This window comes from Salvia hispanica, chromosome 6, assembly GCF_029641045.1.
Source record: "Salvia hispanica isolate PSC_SH4W2 chromosome 6, Shi_PSC_v1, whole genome shotgun sequence".
Taxonomy (NCBI): domain Eukaryota; kingdom Viridiplantae; phylum Streptophyta; class Magnoliopsida; order Lamiales; family Lamiaceae; genus Salvia; species Salvia hispanica.
This window is the reverse complement of record NC_142697.1, coordinates 14,993,720-15,018,518: the sequence shown is the minus strand read 5'-3', so window position 1 is coordinate 15,018,518 and position 24,799 is coordinate 14,993,720. Positions and strand designations below refer to the sequence as shown.

The 24,799-nt window shown below is 36.4% G+C and overlaps 2 protein-coding genes, 1 non-coding gene and 1 pseudogene across 5 annotated transcripts; 2 read left to right on the top strand and 2 right to left on the bottom strand.

The window, feature by feature from the left end:
* Window positions 1-161: 161 nt before the first annotated feature.
* GC4 (golgin Putative 4) lies at window positions 162-6,164 on the bottom strand. Of its 3 annotated transcripts, XM_048104281.2 has the most exons (16): window positions 5,815-6,164; window positions 5,270-5,368; window positions 4,842-4,937; window positions 4,320-4,454; window positions 3,937-4,075; window positions 3,794-3,858; window positions 3,319-3,486; window positions 3,040-3,153; window positions 2,662-2,790; window positions 1,985-2,281; window positions 1,836-1,901; window positions 1,471-1,673; window positions 1,304-1,358; window positions 924-1,109; window positions 464-711; window positions 162-364 (listed from the first exon to the last, which is right to left on the bottom strand). In XM_048104281.2, exons 1-15 carry the CDS (start codon window positions 6,025-6,027, stop codon window positions 472-474), a joined length of 2,205 nt encoding a protein of 734 aa, XP_047960238.1. In that variant the 5' UTR covers window positions 6,028-6,164; the 3' UTR covers window positions 162-364; window positions 464-471. The 3 variants fall into 3 exon arrangements, with proteins under 3 accessions (XP_047960238.1, XP_088917082.1, XP_047960237.1); XM_089060956.1 differs by having other exon boundaries at window positions 162-701; XM_048104280.2 differs by having other exon boundaries at window positions 162-711; window positions 5,815-6,163.
* Window positions 6,165-6,848: 684 nt separating this feature from the next.
* On the bottom strand, window positions 6,849-10,489 carry LOC125208235 (U11/U12 small nuclear ribonucleoprotein). The gene is made up of 8 exons (XM_048107815.2): window positions 10,141-10,489; window positions 9,611-9,956; window positions 9,447-9,530; window positions 8,746-8,811; window positions 8,423-8,495; window positions 7,848-8,236; window positions 7,493-7,533; window positions 6,849-7,384 (listed from the first exon to the last, which is right to left on the bottom strand). The coding sequence occupies exons 1-8, from the start codon at window positions 10,320-10,322 to the stop codon at window positions 7,303-7,305; spliced, it is 1,263 nt and encodes a 420-aa protein (XP_047963772.1). The 5' UTR covers window positions 10,323-10,489; the 3' UTR covers window positions 6,849-7,302.
* Window positions 10,490-15,502: 5,013 nt separating this feature from the next.
* Window positions 15,503-16,124, top strand: LOC148923264 (uncharacterized; annotated as a pseudogene).
* Window positions 16,125-24,070: 7,946 nt separating this feature from the next.
* On the top strand, window positions 24,071-24,154 carry TRNAL-CAA (transfer RNA leucine (anticodon CAA)). The gene has a single exon. It is a non-coding gene; the product is annotated as a tRNA-Leu (tRNA).
* Window positions 24,155-24,799: the final 645 nt, after the last annotated feature.

The following is a 24,799-nucleotide window of genomic DNA, read 5'->3' as shown; positions in this document are numbered from 1 at the left end:
AGAGCATGAAAACTAAGTGACTAATGTTACCCAAAAGAAAATTTAAACCCTAAACACCATTAAATTTATTGATCCTTTCGTCAAAATGGATTTCTCATTGAGATGACAAAGAAACTCCGTTTATTAACCTCCATCCCAAAACCATAAACAAACACTCATGATTACAACCGTAAAATCCAATAAATGAAAAATGATGTGTTATAGTTTCTGTATAGCGTTTATATATACAATTCACGCAATTTGTAATATTCTTTAACAAGTCGAGCTAGAGCAGTGCCATCATGTGAACCAGACATTTTAAATGTGTAGATTTCTTCATACAGGTATTACAAGTGCCCCCCTACATACACGCTCCCAAGGGCTGCTGCTTCTCTCAGTTTTAACAAATTTGACAAAGAATCGAAAGAACATTTAGGAGGCATATCACAGGTGGAAAAATTGTGTATTTACAGTTAGTACTTACATAAATAATCAGTATTTTGGTGGAAGTCTTGATGAACCTTGCAAACTGCTTTCTGATGAGGTGAGAGGAACCGTTGAAAACTCTGAATCTGAAGGTTCGCGTCGCAAGAAGTTTCCATGAGGTAATGTTTTGACATAAGGGGATGTGGTTCCTGTAGAGTTTTGATCTGGATTTGAATTATTGGCAGCCTCCCTCTTTTCCCTTTCCGTCTCGGTGAGAAGAAAGTCCACCCACAAATCTGCAAATGACTGGAAGAGAGATTTTCCAGCAATCAGAAAAAAATACTATCAGAGATTGACACTTGGAACTGTCTATGTTCGTATATCAAACACACACATAATGGTATGAAATCACAAATTATGTGTGCAAATGATCATGTTATGCACGTCATGTGCATGTATACGTGTACGGGCATGAGAGACAGAGAGAGGATGGTGTAAACGCAGTGGACAACAATTACCTGGTCATCAGATGCCATAGCTGAGTGAGCTTCAGGGGCACCGCCACCCAGGATGCCCCCAACAAGCCGACCTGGAAGGCCTAATACACCTCGAACTACACCTTTGCCAGGCCCTAGCTGAGCAACACCAATTCTTTGTTTTTCTTCGTCAGAAAATCCCAGCATGCGACACATTAGATCGAGAACCTGGAGAAGATAAATCAAATGTACATTAACGTTTATAGGACAGCAGTTTAATTCTCTCTTACCATGAAATATAGTAGAGTACATCATTAAACAGGGAATTCTGGAGGGAATTTTGAAGCCATCACTGGGACATCTTTACTTAGCTCTCAATGAGTCACTTAATGTTTTGGAAGTCCAGGCATAGACAGACGCACCTCTTTACTGTGGTTTCTCTGGAAGTATGTCACAAGTAATTTGATCACAATGCGCCTGCAGATGAGACCAACAGTTGTATTATTACCACTCTTGAAGGCTAGCTTTCCAGTAATAGAGCAAAAAATATAGGGTTGATGTAAGCATCCTACAGGAACGGGAGTCTGACCTGTCAACAAGAAAATCAGAGTCCACAGACATCCTGTTTAATCTTGTCATGCTTTGCTCAAGTGCTCTACGGAGTTTTTCATTATCTTCCTCAAGTTTCTTAACTCTGTTCTTTCCTTCCGCAACCACAATATCAGCTCGTGAAAGCTTTCCCAAAAGTTCCTCGTTTTCCCTCTTTGATGCTTCTGCTAGTTGGTGTGCTTCCTGGAATCATATCAATGGAAAGAAAAAGAATTTACAAGATGCACCTTGAATTATATATCCAGAAACAACTAATACACAAACATTTCTTTATGACTCGGAGCATTCCAGAAAATGAGTTTCAAACAACATTATTAATATTGCAATAAAGCTAAGAAATCAAACCTGTAGCTGCTTGATAAGCCTAGCTGATTCCTCTTTTGTGACTGACAACTCTTCGGCAAGACGTTCCTGGAAAAAAGATATCCATTAAATACAAATTGTGTATGCTTTCCCCGTTGCTCATATTCTATCACTAATGAAAAAGAGCCTACCTTAGCCTCAATTTCAGCATAGTACTGCCCAAGAGCAGTTTGCAGATTAAGAACTTCCATATTCTTGGCATCTATTGTGCTGTAACAGTTGCTCAATTTTCTTTTAAGATCATCTATAACTTCTTTAGCCTTCGCGTGTTCACTATTATTGGACAGTTTTACTTCTTCTTGTCTTGAGATTGCCTGCTTAAGAGCATTCTCCAAACATGATATTTGAACCTTTTGTTGGTCAATGATTCCTCGCAGTTCCTCAATAATCTTACTGTCCTCATCCATTTTCTCTGATTCTTCGTATTCCTGCGAGTTATTTAAGTCGAGAGATTTTAGCAGACAATTTTTATAACATACTCCCTCCGTCCACGAATAAGAGTCCCATTTTTCCATTTTGGTCCGTCCATGAATAAGAGTCCCGGTTCATAATTACCATAAATGGTAAAGAGACCCCACATTCCACTAACTCATTCCACTCACATATCATTTAAAAATAATATATACAAGTGGGACCCTATTCCACTAACTTTCTTCCACCCACTTTTCTTAACATTTCTTAAAACCCGTGCCATTTAGAAATGGGACTCTTAATCGTGGACGGAGGGAGTAGTAACTATTCCCTTAGTGGTACTGATTATCATAGTTTATGATGGTTAGCCTATAGAGAAGTTGAAGATGAGTCGAACCTTGTCCAACAAATGTTGCTTGAGACGATTTAATTCTTGCAAGGCTTTGTCCTTTTGCATACGTGCTTCCTTAAGGTCATTTTCTAGTTTATGCAAAGACTTCCGCATTTCCTCCTTCTCTAACAATCCCTGCAAAGACACTATTGATTAGACTAAAGCACTGCAACTTGTACAGTTTATATGGATACATGGATATCCATGTAAAGCCATATTGCATAAATATTGAACTAAATATGCATTAGTAAAACTGGAAGGAATGGAAATATGCTCAAAAGTAAGATTTATTTGGATGAAAGTTAATTGAGTTTAGGAAGGGGGGCAACTAATCACATACAAAAAAGGGATGCTCATCAGACAATAGAATGGTTAAATGTATACCTCATTCATGCCACTTGCATGGTTATTCGAAAGATGCAGGCCACCAGGTTTGTCGCCGCGAACTGGAGAAGAATGATTTGCATTCAACGCAGCCTCACATTCTTCTTTTTCTTTCTACCATGAAAAATTGGTAAGGTCCAACGTCTGTATGAATATGCTTGTGAATGCGTTCACATACATAACTAAACCAAACAACACACAAACACAAAGACAACCGAAAACAAACATGAAGCATGCAAAACAATTATTGAAAGGAAGAAAGCATAGGAAGACAAAGACCTTAATGTTTCTGTTCTCTTCCTCCAAAGAAGCAATTATATTTTTCAACTTCTCCAAATTGTTGTTTGGTTCTCTTCTATCACTTCTCTGTAACTCCATTTGCAACCTTCCTATCTCTGAGATCTTCTGATTTAACTCGTCTTGTGTTCTGTTCATCTCTTTCAACATCTGAAATATATTGGGGGGGGGGAGTAGAAGTGGGTAAGATTACCATCTATAAGGTAGAAACAAGTAATATAGGACTAGTCATAAGAGGTTTCATTTTTCAGTACATATCAAACCCGCACAAAAGCAACAATGATCACACAGTACTTTTTGACAAATTTGAAAAAAAAGATATGTCACATGGTCTATGAAATGACGAAGAGCATGCAAATAACTTCAAATGTATTAACATTGCAAACTATTTTAAGTGAGCTTGGGGCCCAGCCATACTGATAATGGAATAGTAAAAAAGGCAACTACAAATACTCACTTTATCTTTTTCATCTTTTAACGAGCTCAAGTCATGCTGAAATGATCCGTTCAACCTCTGCTCCTCTAGACATAAAAGAAAAGAGTCAGTCAAATATTCAAAGATGTGTTACTCTGAAACAAGATCAAGTAGTAGATGTGTACCTTGTAAACTTAGCTGGACACTTTCCAGCTTGCGACGTTCTTTATCAAGTTCAACCATCATTTGTTTCATTTGAGATTCATGAGTTGCTTGCATCATAGTGAAGGATCTAATTTTTTCTTCCATAGCATCTGAGAGTTCCTACAAGGCATTAGAAAAGCATTCATTTGCTGTTATGATGAAGAGCAGCAAATTTCAATTCAACACTTCTAGAAACAACGAGAGACTTCCAATCACAAAAGCCACAAGAATGAACAGCAGCAAGAGTTTTTATTACTTTAAAAGCATGTTCGTAGATTGTTACCAATTCCTAACATAGAGTGTAAAACTGAGAGTCAGAAAACAAACAAATGCCAAGCACTGGGAAAAAGAATTGTTCTCCTACCCGTGAATTGGTTGAAGTTGTCCCATTGCTTAATCCATCATGCTTTGTCGCAACACCATTTGACAGTGTGCTTCCAGCACCACGGTTTTTTGTTGCAGATTTACTAAAGCGATTAGGAGACATATCACCATTACCCTGAGGATTTAAAGTTACAATCAGATAACAAATAGCTGAAATTGCTCCTAAAGAAGTTGAATGGACATTAACACAATTTAAGTTGTGATCACATTATCTAGGACTTTCACATCAGTCATCACTCAACTCCTATAGCTAACTACATATACAATCCAAAACAACTTTCAGAATGCCAACGTTACCATACAGACTTACAGAGTTAGTTTTGTCTCCAAAACTAATGGATTATTTCTTAAGAGAAGCAGAATCCAAAACTATTTGAATGAGACCATAAATAGTTGCTCGACAGAAAAAGACATAAAAGAACCACCGCATCTAATTAGACCAAATATTATGCCCTGGAAGTCATAAAACTGAAATATGACCAGTTTCAACTAGCCTAACCACCTTAAGAATAGTTTTAGGTGCACCATGAGCAGCATTTGTACTAAGGAGATTCTGTTTTAGTGAGCCATTTTCTTCCATCAATCTCAAAATCTGATCCTGCAAAGAATAAAATCAACAAACTGTATGAGAATCAATCAAACGTGAGAGCCCAGGGCATATCCACAAAAAATTCCATAACTGATTCACTTGCATAAAACCTTGATTTATTATGTATGTTAGCTTGCAAGTGAAAACTAGCAACAACTCGCTCTTACTATTGACGTTGAATAAAACTACAATTCAACCATCAAACTTTGACAGCAATAGCACATAAAATCAGACCTCGCTAGATTGAGCTCAAAACAGCTCTCAACAATACATAGTTAGAGAAATACTAGTATAAATTAGTACTACAAGATAGAGGTAATGATAGCAGAAGATCACTGTACCTCCTTTTCCTTTAATAAAGCCGCATAATTAACTGATAGAGCCTTTATTTCAGACTCAGATTCCTGAAGCTTCTTAATTTTTGTTTTGTACAGCTCGATCTGATAAAATAGTGGACAATTATTAGGCAAACAATTGTTCAAAACCTAGAAGCAGAAAAGGAAAAAAGAACTCCACCGTGGTTAAATAAATGACTTGTATCATTTGATCAAGACCAATGAGCACATTCCTTGCAACTTTCAAGATAACAGAAATATGTTCAGAATAATATAAAATGCTCTTTCCATAAACTGACTACGTTAGACAGCAACGCTGCATAGACCATAAAAGTCTAAATGGCACTAGTATATGCATTTCTATTCAATAAACAAAAAACAATCCGTTCAAGCTGTTTCTACACGGTGCAAGCATCAGTAACTTAAGGTGATTGAGAAATATCCTTAGAGATGAAATTGAGAAGTAGATTACAAATAAGCCCTCACCACAAGCACAGACACACATACGAAAACAAATCCAAAGTGAGATCAAACTAATAAATCACAGATACCTCGTGGTTAGGCGGGGAATCAAATCCATTGATGATTGGCGAATGCGTCGGTGCACTGGAATTACGCGAAACTCTCCGCTCCGAACCTGAACTAGCGTTGCGCGGCGGAGAAGTGTACATAGACAGCTCTTCATCGTCGTCGTCATCGTGGACATCCAGTGCGATTTTACTCAGGCTTTCTTTCAAATTGGCCACCGAGCTCCACATCGGCATTGAGATTTACGCGCCAATATCTGTATTTCCCTCTCTCCCCTTCACCTAGATTTCGGACTTCGGCGAGAAAATTGTTAGGGGGAAATTTGATAAGATTGAATTGAATTTGGCAAATATGATTAAGGGGGGTTTTGATGCTACGCTAGATCTGAGAGCGGAAATAAATAAATAAACAAAACAAAATTATGTTTTATCTACGTGGAATTTGCAACTCCCATTATTCGTCGGGTGATGCAATAAAACATACTCCTATAAGAGGGCTGTGCTGGGCTAATTTGTAAAATAGGCTTGCAAGGCCCAGAAAAAAGTTAGTTATATGCATACACAATTATTGTTATTTCTTCTACTTTGTCACGATTTCAAATTGTCTTATATATATTCCCGCGTTTCCATGTTAATAAAGTCATTTTACTATTATGAAAAATTACAATTTAATTGAATCATTATCTAAAAGACTAAAACTAAAAGTAACAATCTTTCTTCCTGTGTTAATTTTTTATCTAAAAATAACAATCTCTCTTACTTTTTAAACTCCGTACATAAAAGAAGTGTCTCTATTAACCAGAAATAGAGAGTATTAATTTAGAAGTAAAAGATATTGCAACACATTCATTACACATAACGTGCATTATTAACAAAGAAACATGACATAGTACAAAAATAACTACAATCGTCAAAATTTAGTCAGGCTGTGTTTTCATCAATCAAACTCCCCACTTCTTTCCAATCTGGAGTGTGTCATTGCACGTGTATTGAGATCTCAATTATATTTATCAATACTCATCTCAGATAAGTGAATTAAATTAAAAATTGTCACATCCTGAGCAAAACTAGGACTAATAAAAAATTGAGCAAAAAAAGAATTTTTAGTACAGGGAACAAATTAATTGCAAGATGGAGAGATGTAAAAGTTAGAACAACTCATACACTCTCCTACATGATTAGCATATGATCGTAATCTTCGTGGCGGCTTAGAATTCCTTAGCTGATGTTGCACAAAAATTGAACAGAACCATATGCAGATCTAATAGACTATTCCGCTACAGGGGCCTTTCTATAAATTGGAGTGAATGCTAAAGAGAGCGAGAGAGAACCAGGGACGGAATGTCTTCTGAGATCTTTGGCATTCTTGTTCTATTCCATCAAGATCCGGACCTCCTAGCCTGGCGTCTTTTTCAGTTCTCGACATCTCAGAGCCAAGAAGGACGTCTGATGGCTAGGCGTACCAGCAGTACAGCTTATCTGACAAAGCCAGCTTCCTATCCGAGGTTAAGATCATTTAGGCCGTTTAACCAAGTAGGATGCCCATATCTCATCTGCAGGAGGTGGCGGTTGAACCCAGTGCCCTGGTATGCGGCTGCATCCAAGTTACAGAACAAGTAAGAAAACATGATAAAGAAGCCAATAAACAGCATTGTTTGTAGTAAAAAATATCAATTGAACGGCGAGGATGAGATGTGCATACCTTCCTCCAGGTCTTATGTATGCATCCCATGTTCTTCTAACCTGAAATAACAGACCAAATCAATTATAGCGACAGAAACTTCTTATAGGTCAACATTATGAAGTTTGAACAAGGTAATGAATGCACAGACTGATTTGTTTAGATTGAGTAACAATATCTTGAAAGCCTGTAACCAACTAATGTTGAGTTCATTCATAACTTATCTTCCTACAAACATAATTAACTACGTATAGAAAGGTAAATGAATCAAGAGCAAAAGTAACAAGCTTCAAAGATGGAGGACCATATAGTAGCACAATGACATCTCCATATGAGGCAAGCCAGAAGCTCAGTTAAATATGCTTCTAGAAGTTACCTCAATGAGTGTGCCCATATCAGCATTGCTACCATGATAATAGTGGTAAAATTCCATAGGCAAATTAGCAACAGAATCGTAATTACTGCCAGAACCAGGTCCAGTTGCATCAGGTTTTCTGGATTCATCATGGGCAGTGTTCATTAAAATTCTATCATTGTCTGTATCAATTTTCTGATTTTGGGTTTCTGTACAACCACCATCATCAACGCTCGGTTCTTTTGGGTCTAGTGCATGACTCTTGATGTGTTTTCTTGATTCCTCAATAGTAGCAATAGCATCTTTAGCAGCATCTGTATCCGCAGCAGCCATTGAACGCCGTTCTTCTTCCTCAACTGCAGCTCTAACTTGTTCAAGAAATTTGTCATCCTCTTCTGGAAGAAAATGACCTGCATGGTGCCATTCATGGATTGTGTAAGCTGTTTAATTCCTTTTCTTATGATGCTTGAAAATTGCACCTCTCGTATATTTTGTGAAGATAGAGCCTTTATAAATTAGACAAAATACCTAAAACTCCTACCCATAATAATACAAACTACAAAGGATCAGCCTCATCTATCAGTTAATTTTTTCACCTTGTTTTTTCAGTTTCTGTACTCTGAGAGAACGTAGTTCCTGCAGCTTTTCAACAATCAACACCAGCTCTAGCTGAAATAAAAACATACATAAATAAATAGTTATGATTCAAAATTTTGAGAAACAAAGAAATCAAGAAATAAAAACACACTCAATGTATCAGGCAGAAGCTGCAGCCACATCAAATGAGCATCCTTAAAAGGAACTGGAATATATATTTGAAATAATGTAAAATAATCAAGACTCTGTCAATTAGTGACGATGCATGATTTTCCAGTTAATCTAATAACGTACATGCCTACAAAGATATAAGAGTCATTACCTCCGATTCTAGTCTTTTCTTCTCCTCTTTTGCCTTAAGCTTGGCTATTTCCTCCATCTTTTCTACCTGCACAGTATCAATAAATTTTTTCTCAGCCAAAGAAATAAGAGGATGTAAGTAAGTATTAATGGGGGTTTCTTGGTACACAAAACAACATTTAGCATTGTAGATAAAAGAAACATAAACTAGAAAAGAAAATGAATAGAAATGGTTCCTTGTACAAAGTAAATAGCAAGTGATTAAGAAAATCAACCATAATAACATGTATGCATGATAGTTACTAGAATATCATAAGATTATATCCACACAAATAATCAATTTTTACTCTGCATTTTTACTGAGACCAAAATACAAAGCAAGTTTATGTAAAGAGAAAGCTTGAGCACATGCCAGAAGAAGTATATCATACACAAAAGATGTTTATGTATAGCACTTTGGACAACTATGCATCATGTTTTCAAGTATTTGACATCATTCTCTACACAAAACTCAAGCTCATCTCTCTTTAGGAGCCCACTCCACAGTATATCGTGTCTGATCTGAGTCTAAGTGTCTTGAATTTCAAAAACCAATCCTAGAGGTTTAGCATGCCTTTTAGCTTACACAAACTGCCTCACACTTTCTTGGTGGGAACATATATTCATAGTAAAGACAAAAGATGCGAAGTCTATTTTTTCACAAAATCTGCGGTCTATATATACCTTGTGTTGAGCAATGTCTTTGGCCATCTCCTTTCTCATCCATTCATCTGCTTCCTTATCTATCTTTTCAAACTGTTCATGCTCCTAAAACAAAGAACAGCCAATATATAAAAGTATATCTATACAGGAACTTATGATATGTAAAGCCTGCTATATTTTAACACCTTAGCTAATTTCTCCGCTACCCGCCTCCTTTTCCTTTTCCGCCATAGTTTATTTCTTTTATACTTCTCCATTTTGTCAGCCAACCTTTTCACAGCAGACTTCTCCTCCCAAGGACTGTTCTCATACGCAACAACCCTGAATGGCTCCAGCAGAAATCTCAGCTTCGACATCACAGCATTTACAGCGCTCAACGTCATCATTTCCTGAAATTCAACTCCAATGCAGTTGTCCTTCATGAATTTAGAAAACCTAGTCATAGATATGTTGCCACGCCCTAAATCTTCGCTTTCACTAATTTCAAACCCCTCTTCTTTCATCTGAATCAACATTTCCATCTCTTTTTCCCTGATCAAGCAAATTTCAATCAAAATCCACAAATACGACAGATTACGATTTAAGATTGAAAACAATTTCTAAAATATAATCAATGATGTCACCAGTAACTACCATGAGAAACGCTAATTTCAGCTAAATGTGAATAAATAATTCAGCGCAGATCACACAAGATGAAGAACAGAGACATCGTTACATTGCTTTGGCGAGGTTTAAAGTGTCGTGAAGTTCTTTGAGGCGGCTGCTCACGTTTGCCGAAGTCCAGAACGAAGCAGACGGAGGGGGCATATACGGAAGCTGCGGCGGCTGTGGTGCCGGCGGTGGCGGGGCCCAAGGAGGTAGGGCCGGATCGTATGGAGGCATCCCCATCGGATTCATCGTATGAAGTTCCCAGAATCCGCCGTCGACCCAGGCTGCTCCAGCTCCGACCCCACGCTATGGCTGGTTCGTCTCCATGGAAGAGAATTAGGGGAGTATAGAGTAGAGGAGGTGAAATAGTTTCACTGCACAGAACAGATGTTTGGAGAAACAATAATGGAGAAATGTTGTTTTTGTTGTATTAAACCTAGGCATTATTTTAAGGTCGTGTGATCAAATAATACGTTGCGAAATTATTTTAATTATGGGAGGTTAGCTCTATTTAGAATTGAACCGTGGGATTGAATCTCTTAAACCAAATATATTATAAATTTAATACAATCAAACATAATTTTGCAAACCAAACACGAGTATACTATAAATTTGGGCCTATAGGTTCGAACTTTAGACGCCCTTATATTTTAAAATTGTCACTACACACCTTTATCATTACTCATTAGGTATGAACCTAATATTACTTGGAAGACTTTTTAAATGTTCACGGATTTTTAAATCCTTTTACCATTTGAATTTAACTATAACTAAGAGGACCATACACGGTATTTTAATGTTGTTATAGGAGTATATTAAATGAAATTTTAAAATTTTATTGATATCTGAAACTATATTTCCTTAGTCCACAAAAAATAGTCTCATTTATTAACGATACGAATTTTACGAGAAATTAGTAAAGTAAGAGAGATGAGAAGAAAAAATGGATAAAGTACTAGAGATAGGGAGATAAAGCAAGTAAAATATTAGAGATACAGAGATAAATTGGGTAAAGTATGAAAGAGAATTTTCATTTTAAGAAATGATATAATATTTTATGGACATCCCAATATAACAAAATAAATTTCATGAACAGAGTGAGTAAAATTTAACACTTTAAAATTTTTAAGGAAATAACTTGTCTTCATGTCTACAAGTTTCACGTGAAAGCTAAGATAATAATACGATAGTATTATTTTTTTTTAAAAGTTGAGTCTTCTTTTTCCTCTCCAACGAGGACATCTATTTTTTACCTCTGCAATTTTGATATCAAAATGCAGTTCAGCTCCTTCTACCATTCCAATTTTGATTATTTACTCTCTAGCAATATTAACTTGGTGAGTGATACGCTCGGATTTTGCACAGTTTTAAGATCATTATTTGGTCTGTTTTGAGTGTCAAAGTTGCATAACATGTCCATTATTCGCATATTTTATCTATTTTAGTATTTTTAACGTGTTTTGTGAGAAATGTGCAAAATAGGACCTAAAAAGATAGCAAAAGGTTGAAGTTACTAAATCTGGAGTTTTCGAGCCAGCCAGCCAACGGTCCGCTGCACCTATAGAGGCTCGCTTAGGAAAATAGAGCTGAAAAGAAGAACATGCCCAGCGACCGCTTGAGAGTGCTTAACGACCGCTAATTTAGATCCAGTAGCTACAGAATGATTACTAGCAACCGCTGAACAAAGAACAACGATCGCTGAGATATAGAAGCTACGGAATGATTGCCAGCGACCGCTGAACAAAGTGCAGCGGCCCGCTGGAAAAACGCGGTGCACAGAAATTGTCATATTTTCTCTCCAAGACTTACCATACTATGCTGAAGAGTTATCATATTATTGCACACGACTTAGAGGCTATAAATACCCCATCAAAGTTTCATCCAAAAAACATTTTGCTGCATATTTTTTAGAGCATAATATTTGAGAGTTCCTTCCACTATTTATCATTGCTTAAGGAGTTTGAAGAGTGGATTCAAGAGAAGATCAAGACAACAAGATTCAACATTTGGGTTCTATTATTTTAGTTCTTATATTTTCTATGTTTTCCTATAAACCATGAGTTCAAATTATTTCATCATGAGTAGCTAAATTCATAGAATTCTAGGGATGTGTTAGTAACGACTTCGGTTTATACAATTCCAATTTATTTAATATTCGTTTTGTTCATTACTTTGCTTCTATCCTAAGTGTTGGATAATGCTTCATGTTCGAATAACACATTCTATGATGATTTATTGACATGCACATAATCGTGAGAGGATGTTTGCGTGTTAGAAAAGCTTAGTTGACACTACAATTAATTTTCCTTAAAACGGTACCGTTAATTGAGAGCGAGAACATTAGGAGTCTTAGGAGCCTTTTGGAGTTAAAGATCTAGGATTGACGCCCCTAGTGACCTACTTTGTGTCGCATGGAAAATATTTGTGTGACTTATTCTAGTGAAGTATGAACTGTGCTAGGGTGTTGTAGTTGGAACTTGTATAAACCATAACTGTGAAAGCACATCCCTGAAATCCCATTATCTCATCTATTTTTATCTCTGTGACATTATCTGCTAGCGTTGAGCAAAAAAATCGAAAACCAAAAACCGAATATCCGAACCGAACCAAATTGAAATTTTGAAATTTGGTTCGGTTCGGTTCAGTTCGGGCAAAAAACACCAAAAACCCGAATTATATTTTAAATATAATATCATATATATTTATTCTATTAATTTAAATATATTATATCATATATATAATATATATTCTTTTAATATACTTTATATAATATGTATTATATATATTCAATTAATTTTATATTTTATATTTATATTATTATTATTATTATATATAAAATAAATTATATATATATATTAATAATACTCCATAGTTTTTTCGATTTTTCGGGTTCGGTTCGGTCTGGGCAAAAAACCGAACTGAAACCCGAATGCACACCCCTAATATCTGCCATTGTTTACTTGCTTACATTATTTTACAAGTTTTTACATTTCAAAACCAAAATCTTTGTTTTTTCCAGATAGTAGAAGAAGCTTAGTAAAGGATAGTCAATCTGTGATAGTTTTCCTCGTGATCGATATTCGGTATTGACTTTTAGTTATACTATATATACTCTATATACTTGCAGATTTATTTAATGCTAATAAAAAGTGCATCAGTGAGGGCTGAAGAAATTTTTTTGATAATTTCCAAACTAATAAAAAGTGCATTAGTGAGGGCTAAAGAAAGTTTTTTGATAATTTCCAAAAAATTGAAGTAGAAAAACAAAAAAAAAAAGTGTTCATGAAAGGTGTTAATCTTTCCATCGATAGAGAAGAGAAGAGAAGAAGTGAATGGTCATTTTTATTGAGTGTGAAGTTCAAATAGGAAAAAAAACAACAGGCAGAAAGTGGCAGAGTGGAAAAGAAAAAGGGTTCAGGCTAAAGACTAAAAAACACTTCTAGTGACATCTATTCTATATATATATATATATATATATATATATATATATATATAAAAGGCGAGTTTTGACCTCTTTTGAAATATTTATAAGTTTTGTCCTTAATTTAGAATATTTATAAGTTATAAGATCAATTTGAATATTTATGTTTTGAGCTCTAATATAGTCATTTTTTAAAATAAAGTTTAGATTATGAATTCAATTTTTAATTTTCGTAAATATGCATGGCAAGAAATTCTAGCAGTTAGTGTTATAATATATTAATACACATTATGGTGTTCCAAAGTATCAATAGGATATTATGGTGTTCTAAAGCATCAATAGAATAATCGTATTAGTTTCATTTTCTTAATCCATTATTAATTAATTAATTATCTTTAATGACATTATTATATAGTTAGACTGGCCAGCCGTTCTTAAAAAACGCTTGCCATGTTGATATCTAGCCATACCATTTAATTAGGATTAATTTGATAGATTATTATCGGAAGTTACTTTGTTGACTTATGGCTCGTTTGATAAGTGATTGATAAGTGATGTAGAATATACATAGGTTAGTTAGTGATCTAGATTTAAAGCCAAGTTAGGAAAAGATATAAGTTTAATAACACACGTTTGATAATCTAGTTAATTAATTTTCTAAAAAGCCCATTTTGTTTGATAGGGAAGTTATGAAATAAGAAATAAATATGCAATGACAAATTTAACCTTAATAAATTCATTTATTTCCCAGATTATCCTTTGTATTGACCTAATCAAATCTTTTAAATTCCATAATATTTCAATCAAAAAGAATATCACATTTGGTTCTTTTTCCCTTATAATCTCACGACAGATTGCTCAAACCTAAATCATCAAATCTGTTGATTTCCCATATATACTCTACGTGGAAAAAAAAACTGAACTTCCAACTTAAATAGCTACTTAAGTACTTATGCAGTGAAGAGGAGATGTAATCAATGAATGCAGAGCTTACACTAGGACGAAGTTTTGGATTTCTCCTCAACATGCTTTTCACCAGAGCTAGCTCGAGAGAATTTGTTTGGAGAAATAGGAGAACAGAGAGGAACTCAAAACGAACCAGAGTTTTGGCGTGCAGTGGAGCAACTATAGACTTGTTTATTTTGTTGATGAGAGCTTGCAATAGGTCATGTTATAATCAACCAAAAAATAGTAACATCCTTTCCATTCTTAGCTAAATGCTCTCTGCAACTTTGTCCTTTCTTTTTAATGACAATTGCTTGTTTCTTAAATTTTTGTGTTTTACAATCAAATCTCAACTTGTTTCTTTGTTACAGTCATCATGTTCAACTTGTTCATCAAAACATACATATAAAAAAAGAGGAATAATAATACTAGATACTAGTTCCACTGTCTATTAGAACTATCTATTGCAAATCTAAATAATTCAAGTAAGTAGCTATGAAAATTTGATAGAATATTCTCAACTCTCAAGCTTCTAGATTTTCATTATTTTCTCTAGAATATTCTATAATATTGTAGAATTAGTTGAAGATAAAATATCTCCAATTTCTTATCCATTCTCGGCCCTTTTACCATCTAGAAGACTAATTATTTTTGTACTCAATCCAATTGAAGAGATACGCACAAATACATATACTATAACTTTTGAGATAATTTATATCTCACTTGAACTCTCTAGAATTTTCCATTATTTCAAAACATCATTTGGACTAAAATATCTACTAATATTCATGTGAAATTCATGTCCTACTATTTAATTAGGAGTATATAATTTGTGTCTTGTGAAATTTCCAATATATCTCTCGTATTAATCCATGTATGAATATTACTAAAATATCATAATCTAAAATCAATATTATTTATTTATACCAAATTGTTTGTATAAAGTGTTTAATTCACAAACTTTCTTATCGTAACAGTGAATTCCATCGAAGCCCATTTTTGGGATGTTACAAAATTGGTGGAGTAACTGTGTTAATAAGTGTAAGAAAGGGCTCACTCAACAATGCCCTGCCTTGAGAAATCAAAATTATGTTCGGCCCAAACAAAATTGGGAAACGATGTTGTAGCTTCTTCTGGATTTTTTAAGAAAGAGCATGTCGATGCTACTAGAGCTTCATTTGTGAAGCAGGAAGAGAATGTTGATGCTACTGCAACGTCTGGAGTTGGATTTGTAAAGAAAGAAGAAGACGTCAATGCTACTGGAGGAAGAGAATGTTGATACTACTGCAGAGACTGGAGTTGGATTTGTAAAGAAAGAAGAAGATTGTCGATGCTTCTGTATTTTTCCTAGAGGGTGGTCCAAATCTTGTTTTGGTTGAAATCGACCCTTTCCACCAGTGGACCGACGATAACATCGGAACCAAAGCTGGCGTGGAACTGTTGTTCACCCAGGAATAAATTGAAGCACTTAGTGTGCCGATGTTTGCACACTTTATCGTACGATCCTTTTTCGACAACCGATGTTATCCTACTAAATTTTGTGTGGTCAATTTGAAATATGGATCTGACACCTGTCACATGTTCCAACTAGTTGGCCCTACATGGGAAGCTCTTGAGCATCCCAGATAGTCCTTCGTGGAACCCTCTCGTTTCGCAAGGAATGTGATGTTGTGGTTTGCTACTAGAATCTTGGTACAAGTCTTTTAGAACTTGAACAACACTCGAGTCTACATAAGTGATAGTTAAAATAAATGACCAATAACAATTGTCTTAATATGAGATGCAACTCACAATCAAGTCTACATGATGTTTGATGATTAACTGTAATGTACTCCTTCCGTCCCACAAAAGATGTCACACTTTCCTTTTTAGTTTGTCCCACAAAAGATGTCACATTTCCCTTTTTGGAAAAAGTTCTCTCTCACATGAACATAAAAATTATATTTTCTCTCTCCATTTAACACACAAAACAAAACCTCCTAAAATCCCGTGTCGTCCCACAAGTGTGATATCTTTTGTGGGACGGAGGGAGTATTAATTACAATGCTCACCTCTCCTTGTTTAAGAATCTTGTTCCTCACAAAAAATGAAATCATAGCTACAAATAGCAGGACAGAAAATGCACCACAAATTGAGTCTATTATAGCAGCACGACTGCGAGTGCCCCCTAACACATCACAGGCTAGATTAACTCAAAATGTATATACTAGCATTAATCAGTAACAAAAAAAAAATATATTCACCTCTGTTTCCAGTGGCTGAATCGATGATGGAATTGTTGTAAAAGAATATTAATCGCTCTCCCTTCCACCTTAGGTGAGCAAGAATCAACTCTTTTTAAATGTCAACAACATACAACACATCAATAAAAAACAACTCCTACATAACTCAATTGACTAAGAAATTTCTTCGGTCATGGCCCTCTTGTCCACAATTCCTGCAAGGGCGGGGAGCTCTTGGTTCATCTTCCTCGTGGAGATCCATTTGATTAGGTATCCTCCTTGTTCTACCTCGGCCGCGCCTTCGAGGAAGCAACTGCTCAGGGATGATACGCAATTTCCATCCAGGTTTAGCCCTATAATCTTCGTGTCTTGGTGCATGAATGAGCCACCAGAGTACTGTGCTTCCCATCTAGCTTTATGGTAGTTTTTATCAATGAGGTTAAACATAACGTTACCTCTGTCTCTAGCAACGGTGCAAGCATGTGAACAAGGAACTCTCCACATCTACCACTTCCCACAAGTGCACTTTGAATCTTTATATTCAAGCTCTTGTCTGTTGTTGCCCTTTGCCTTTCCCTAATCTATTCGTGGACGACTTAGAATTAGGTAATGTCCTAGTTCTCGGTCAAGTACTTAACTGTAATGTTTTTGCCCCTTCGCAGCATTCTCAGTAAGTTTGTCCCTCGCCCACAAGGTTAACCGTCCTTCGGTTTGTTGTATTTCTATTTTTCTATCTGCCCACCATTTCATTGTTCTCCAAAATATCAGATCAACCAAAGTTCTAATCGACAACTCTGTTACACCTTTTAACACATTGTTTAGCTCTATGACATGTTTGTTGAGGTCACCCCCATCTCAGTCCATCATCGTAACAAATAGATCAATTTTCTTTTTTGGCTTTATTGAGCATTCGTATCGCATCAAGGCTTTCCTCCTGTAGTGCACGCCGCATTCGGATATATTTACGTACTTGAGTTGTGACAACTAAAGCCCATACCATGCTTTTCACATCAGTGCCCTTACACTTCTTCAAGATATTTTTCCTCAAATGGATCAAACAAAATTTGTGGTGACATTTCGGCTGCTTTTTTCATTCATCAGAACGCATAACCTTAAAGATTCCTTTATGTCTATCGATATGATGCATACCTCCCTTTGGTATTGCACTACATGAATTCTTACATGATTCAAAAACCACTCCCAACTATTGTCCGGTTCTTCATCAACAACAACATATGCAATCGACAACTATTTCTTGTTAGCATCAACACCACAAGCAACAAGACCCTTACCTTTAAATTTTCATCGTAGGTGAGTCCCGTCTATTGTTAAAACCAGTTGGAACTCTTGGAAGACATGTATATCAGGCTGATGAGACTCGTTTCATGCAAGTGTTCTATAGTGAAACTGCAATTAAATCAGTGAACTAATGATCCTTTATTAGCCAGGTGTGTGTAAATTTCGCTATAAACCGAAGGTCGCATCATTCAAGAAGGCGAAAGCAAAATTCGAGGAAATGAGGAGAAAAAGGGCGGCATTGAGTTGATCAAGTCGAATATCCACCAGAGGCAGCCAGACTCTGCACTGAAGAGTAGATTTAGAAACTCCACTCAAGAGTATGAAGGGCAGAGATGCCATTTCGGGGAGGTAGTACCCTAAGGATCAGATCCATACGCCTCCCTATATAAAGGAGCCTTATATACCAAGAGAGGGAGTTCCCCCGTTTTCATTTATGCACCTTAGTTTAGAGGGGGTTCTCACTAGTCTTCTTGGGTAGGTAGGATCTCATTCCTCTTCCAGGGCTGAAATCAGAGTCTTCTTTCAATTCCTCGCCTTCGATTTGCTGCACACACTTGGTTCCGTCTAGATAGCTAGTAGTTTGTTGTTTCAGTGTTCGTTTTCTCGCACGTCTTAATTTCCGGTTCTGTAATTCCACTCCGAGAAGGGGTGATGAAACAATTTACCGCTTTCCTAGCTTAGTTCCTGTTTTCTTTTGCTGTAATTGACTTTTTTCCGTTCTGTTTCAGTTTAATCTAAGTTTCCGTTTTCGTTTCTTAGCTTCGTGCTTTGTTTTCTGTTTTAATGTTTAGATCTATTTTCGCTTTTGTGATTTATGTTGAGTCTTAGCTTAGATTTGATGTTTTCTGTTTGAGTCGTCTTTCTCTGTTTAGATGTGTTTATTTTTCGTTTCTGCATGAAAGTGTCGTAGTTATTGTTTTTACGTTGTCGTAGCTTAGATCATAGAAGTAATTTTTAGTTTTATGTGTTTTCTGTTGTTTCGTCTTCTTTAGCTTTTCAGATCTGTTGTTGTTCTATTTCACTATGCTGATTTGTTGAAAAAGATGATTCTGTTAAAGTTGTTTTGTTTTTTCGTACATTTTGCAGGGGACTGACAATCTCGTTTATTCTGTTTGTCCTTTTATAGTAATGTTTGTCAAGTTGATCAGGTAGGTTAGTTTAGTTGTTCAGTTTTGCTTTTCTTTCCAACCCAGTAGATAACTTAATTCACCCCCAAAGTAAAGCGTGGCAACAACCAAGCCTCAAGCCGTGTCACACAAACAATGTCCAATGCCTCATCTCTGTGGGATCGATCCTTACTTCCCTGCACTAGTTAGTTAGTATTAGTGGGTTAAGGTTTTTGTTCGATCGCCCTCCTGTTAACTCTTCCCTTCTTCTCACTCGAGTCGGAGTCACTCAGCTTGATCAGCCTGAGCTTTTACCGGATGCACTCACTCGCAATTTGCAGGTAAACATGCAGAAATAGGCTGGCCTGATCAAGTCGATTGCACAACTTGAGTAGTTCACAACGATACACACAGCTTTAAAGAGAAAGAAGAGAGCATGTGAAAAAGGACAGCGAACACGGGCCCAAGTGCCCAGAAAACGTAATAGAAGACCTTATTAGTTATTACGTCTCTGGCTCAACTGCTCGTTGTGTCTCCACTCAGCAATTGTGTCTAGATTTTGTGACTGTAGTTCAAACATGTAGCTTAACAACTGTCTAAATGACTCCTCCCATCCACCAAATACAATTTCTATTACCACATGAAATCTGTCATGAACAAATTTTTTTATTGCCACGGCTTTGTACTCGACATCTTTTAGCAATTGATGTCGAATACACAAAGCAATCATAGATTATGAAAAGTTAGCATGTCCTTTATCATTACGATGCGGATGGCCTTCACAAGTATATCGTCTCACTCACTTCTTAATTTCCCACATATCATCATGCGTCCTTTGTGTAACAGAAACTTCCCACGAACATTCATTCGTTTTTTCAGCGTCAAGACGCTCATAATACATTCCCATGTTTCTATCGTCCCTGCTGGATATTTGCATACGACATGACACCTTCTTAATTTGCTCTCAATCACCCTAAATTGTCGGTGTTGCATCAAACCCCACATAGTTATAGCAGTCTTCACATGCAGCTTGGTATCAAATTTTGTTCCCAAACTAATCCGATGCGGATGTTCCTCATCTCAGTATATAATGTTGTGTTCATTACCAACAACATCAGGTACCTCAGAAGGAGCACTCGGTAATCTGCGAAAATATTTCAACCTAATGTGAACGTATTATGGAAGTGGTTGCTCACCTTGCACGACGGGTTTACATACTATCTCCTCATCACTAGAAACATTACCTGAAGAATCATCACTCAAACTACTGTCTGCCTCAGATGATGCTGACGACAATGGTTCAACAAGGTCTCTTCGTACAACATTATCACCAACATTATCTTGAACATTCACTTGATAATTCATTCCAACATCAGCAATATCTGCAACATCTACTTGCTCATTCATACCACAATCAAAGCTCATATGTTCAACCTTCGCAGATGATCCAACACCATAATCAACAACTGGCGGGAGTTCTGAATTTCTCACAGGTGAATACTCAACAAATAATTTAATATGACGTGTAGAATTTTGAGTCTCGTTGAACATAAACATCACACTTTCATCAGTGTAAACCCAGTACATATATTACTCATACCGGAAGAAAAGACTAAACAATGCCTCCATGATACTTCAATGGTGTGTTGATTCATGTCTATTTTCATCGTAGCACATATCATTGCAACTAATTCAGAATATGGAACACATGAATTCAATACGATAGTCTTTCGCACAAGGTGGATCATAGCCAACACCCAATTGAGGAAGTTGAACTATTCTACCACCTCAATACAAGCTCACAAATACATGCATGATTTCTACATCAAAAATATACAAAATAACAACAATTAGAGACAATTTTTTTCTATAAACCCTAATTTAATAAATTTGAGACGATTTTAGTATAGATGCTAATATTATGCAATAAACTATAAACAAGAGAAGAATGTTGAAAGATTGAAGAAAACTTACCGAAATGATAAAAGATAGAAGAAAACTTGCCAAAAATTGGAAGAAATCGTGCTGCCCCTTTTTCTCTTCTCACATCACGCTGAAATGAGCTTATGCCTCTGTTCTGTCTCGTTTGTTTAAAATAGAGAGGCATGACGCTGATGCATTTAGAATAGAGACGCATGATGGTCATATGTCGGCAAAATAAAAATTAAAAAAAATATAAAAATGCATGAGTCTCATACGTCCTTGCCTAAAACGCAGAAAACTTATGGAACTCAAATAATCCCGTAGAACAAAAAAAGAATTACCCCACATAATTTATAATAGATCATTAAATTTCGTATGAAGAATCTTGAATTGCAATGTAATATATGATTGTACCATACCTTCTATATTGGACAGCGATAGTAACGTCAACCGGGATTAGCAGTCGTCCTAAATATCACAAGTTCAGTCTTGAGATCATGATTACAGTTCATAATTTCCGGACGAGGCCAATTTCAATTTAAATGTGACCCGTTAAATTGAGAACAAGAAGAAGACATTGCAACAAGGACCTGAAGTGAAATTTTAGAAATTTTTGCATTCAGAATGGGGACCAGACTTGAAATTTGGGACGGGTAACTTGAAAATTAAAACAAAAAATAAATGAAAAACTGATACGCTAAAAGATCCAAAAAATTACTCCCTTCGTCCCATTGAAGATGACCCACTTTCCTTTTTAGTTTGTTCCACTAAGATGACCTATTACTAAAAATAGAAACATCTCTATCCACTTTATTCCCTCTCTTACTTCACGCACAAAATCAAGTTGCATAAATTCACGTGCCACCCAAAGAAGGGGTCATCTTCCTTGGGACGGAGGGAGTACTATTTTTGTTAACAAAACCGACGGCCGCGGACAAATAGATGCCTTACGAGCAGGAACAAATTTGGCCAAAATCGACGGCCGAGGACGAATTAATGCGTTACGAGTAGGAACAAACAAACCAAAATCAACAGCCGAGGACGAATACACACCTTACGAGTAGGAACAAAACAAACCATACTCGACTAACCTTACCGGTCACGGAAGAAGATTACCTAAACTGCGATGCCTAACTTAACGATAGGGATGGGTGGGTGGACGACGGTAGAAGCACACTGAAAAAATGAGAGAAAATGGGAACAAAAACTCTCTTAGAATGAGATAGATAGATAGATAGATAGATAGATAGATAGATAGATAGATAGAGAGAGAGAGAGAGAGAGAGAGAGAGAGAAAATTGACCCTTGAAATTTGCAGCATGGGAAATATCAACCCTAATCTCCTGTATGATTTGACAAAAGTCTGCATATGTCTGCAGGTGTGCGCAGAGTAGGTGTGCAGGTTGGTGGTCATTTGACTAAATTGCATTTCAAGCCATTTGGGCATTTTCGTCCCAAAAGTGGCTAAAAAACATGATTCGTGATTATATTTAATGTTAGGGTCCTCTAGTGCAATTTCTTTTTTTTAGGGGTTTGTAGTGTTACAACTCAAAACGTTAGGGACTTTTGAGGCAGTTCACTCTTTAAAAGTTGATGATTGCTTTACTTTTTTAATTAGTTTTGCTTGGATCGTGGTAGTAGTACTACTACCACCTACTCCATCCGTCCCACTTAAAATAAACTCACTTTCCTTTTAAGTTTTGTCTAATCAAGATGATTCATTATTAAAATTGGAAATAACTTTATCTCTATTATATTCCATCTCTCTTATTTTACTATCTCCACTTGATATACAAACTAAAATTGCATAAATCTCGTGTCACCCAAGGAATGAGTCATCTTCTTGGAACGAAGGGAGTACTAATTTCTTCGTAAACTGCCAGACATATGATATATTATACTTTGATAATTTTGCATCATAAAATCGATATTTAGCCGTAATTGACGTAATACTGTATTTTATATTAGTACTACTACTTAGCAAATTTGGCTTAAATCTTTATTAGAAATGGGCCACTCACCCCTTAAAAGGCCTCATAAGGGGGAGGGTTATCCACACTTATATAGATTAGATTGGATCATCACCAAGTCGATGTGGGACAGAATTTAGAGAATTTAACACGCCCCCTCACGTGTGGGCCGGAAAGGACATCGGTCTTCCATCACGTGGGTAGGCAATGCTAGAGATAAGAGAACCATCATCGATGTGGGCCGGAAAGGACATCGGTCTTCCACTCGTGAGGTAGATAAGAGATAAAGAGAAAACCATCATCGACTTGGGCCCGCTCTGATACCATATTAGAAATGGGCCACTCACCCCTTAAAAGGCCTCATGAGGGGGAGGGTTATCCACACTTATATAGAAGAGATAGGATCATCACCAAGCCGATGTCGGACAAGATATTAGAATTTTAACACGCCCCCTCACGTGTGGGCCGGAATGACACATCGGACTTCCATCACGTGGGTAGGCAAGAGAAGAGATAAAGAGAATAAATCCATCATCGGCTTGGGCCCGCTCTGATACCATATTAGAAATGAGCCACTCACCCCTTAAAAGGCCTCATAAGGGGGAGGGTTATCCACACTTATATAGAAGAGATAGGATCATCACCAAGCCGATGTAAGACAAGATATTTTATATAGAAGAGATAGGATCATCACCAAGCGGATGTAGGACAAGATATTTTATATAAAAGAGATAGGATCATCACGAAGCTGATGTGGGACAAGATATTAGAATTTTAACAATCTTTATATTAATGTACATGAAAAACATATATTTTACAGGAATACATATTTCCTTTCCTTCATTGTTAAATTAAATTCAATGTTTATTTAGAGTTACACTAGGGACATGATTTTATTTTGGTGGGAACTCCAATTTCTAATTCAACTATTCAAAATTTAATTTCCATCGACTTTAGCATAGTAAATAGTTGGAAAATACTAGTAACCTTAATGAAAAGGTCTATGCCTTAGTTTCCTGTCAAAACAGTTGGCTGTTTAGTGTCGAAGCAAAAAAAATGAAGGAAAAACAATTAAGAAATTACTTTAAACAACAAAAGATTAAACAAAAATGTCAGGATGGCCGAGTGGTCTAAGGCGCCAGACTCAAGTTCTGGTCTTCGTGAGAGGGCGTGGGTTCAAATCCCACTTCTGACATTTTTTTTAGTTATTCAAGGCTTTACTTATCTTGAAGGTGTTTCTTAAACTTCCATTCTTGTCCTGCTTCTTTTATATGTTTATCTCTATTTATATTGTTTTCAGTTTGACTTTCACTTATCTTCCCTTAGGTACTTGAACTTTATTTGAAATATGGATCAAGAAATTGGCAATAATAACTGCCTAGAAGTCTATAATTACATGATGTCTGGCAATTGGCATAGTTTCAACTTGGGAACCTTTTCAGCCTTGCCCTTTTCACATCTTGTTGCTGTGGTGAAATCGACTAGGACTGGGAGAGTAAGGCCAAATTGAAATACATGTGGTTGGTTAAGACAAGAGTCGAAAACACTTAGTGAGGACAAGTAGGATGTCTTAAGGCGTTGGTCCCCCACAATCTCGGCTAACTTGAGATGTATTTGAAGCTTGAAGTTTTAGACGTTAGCGAATCATGATTGTGCTATTTCGCCAATAAAGGGAGTGGATATGCAAACAGACAGCAAAAATGGCAAATAGGAACAAGAATATGTTGCTGCTTTATGGCCTATCTTAAGCAGCATGTTGCTCTGATGGAGCCTCCATGTCCCCCGGCTGTTCCCCAACGAAAGAGTTAGGTTTCAGTTGCTTGTAGCATTGGAGATCCTT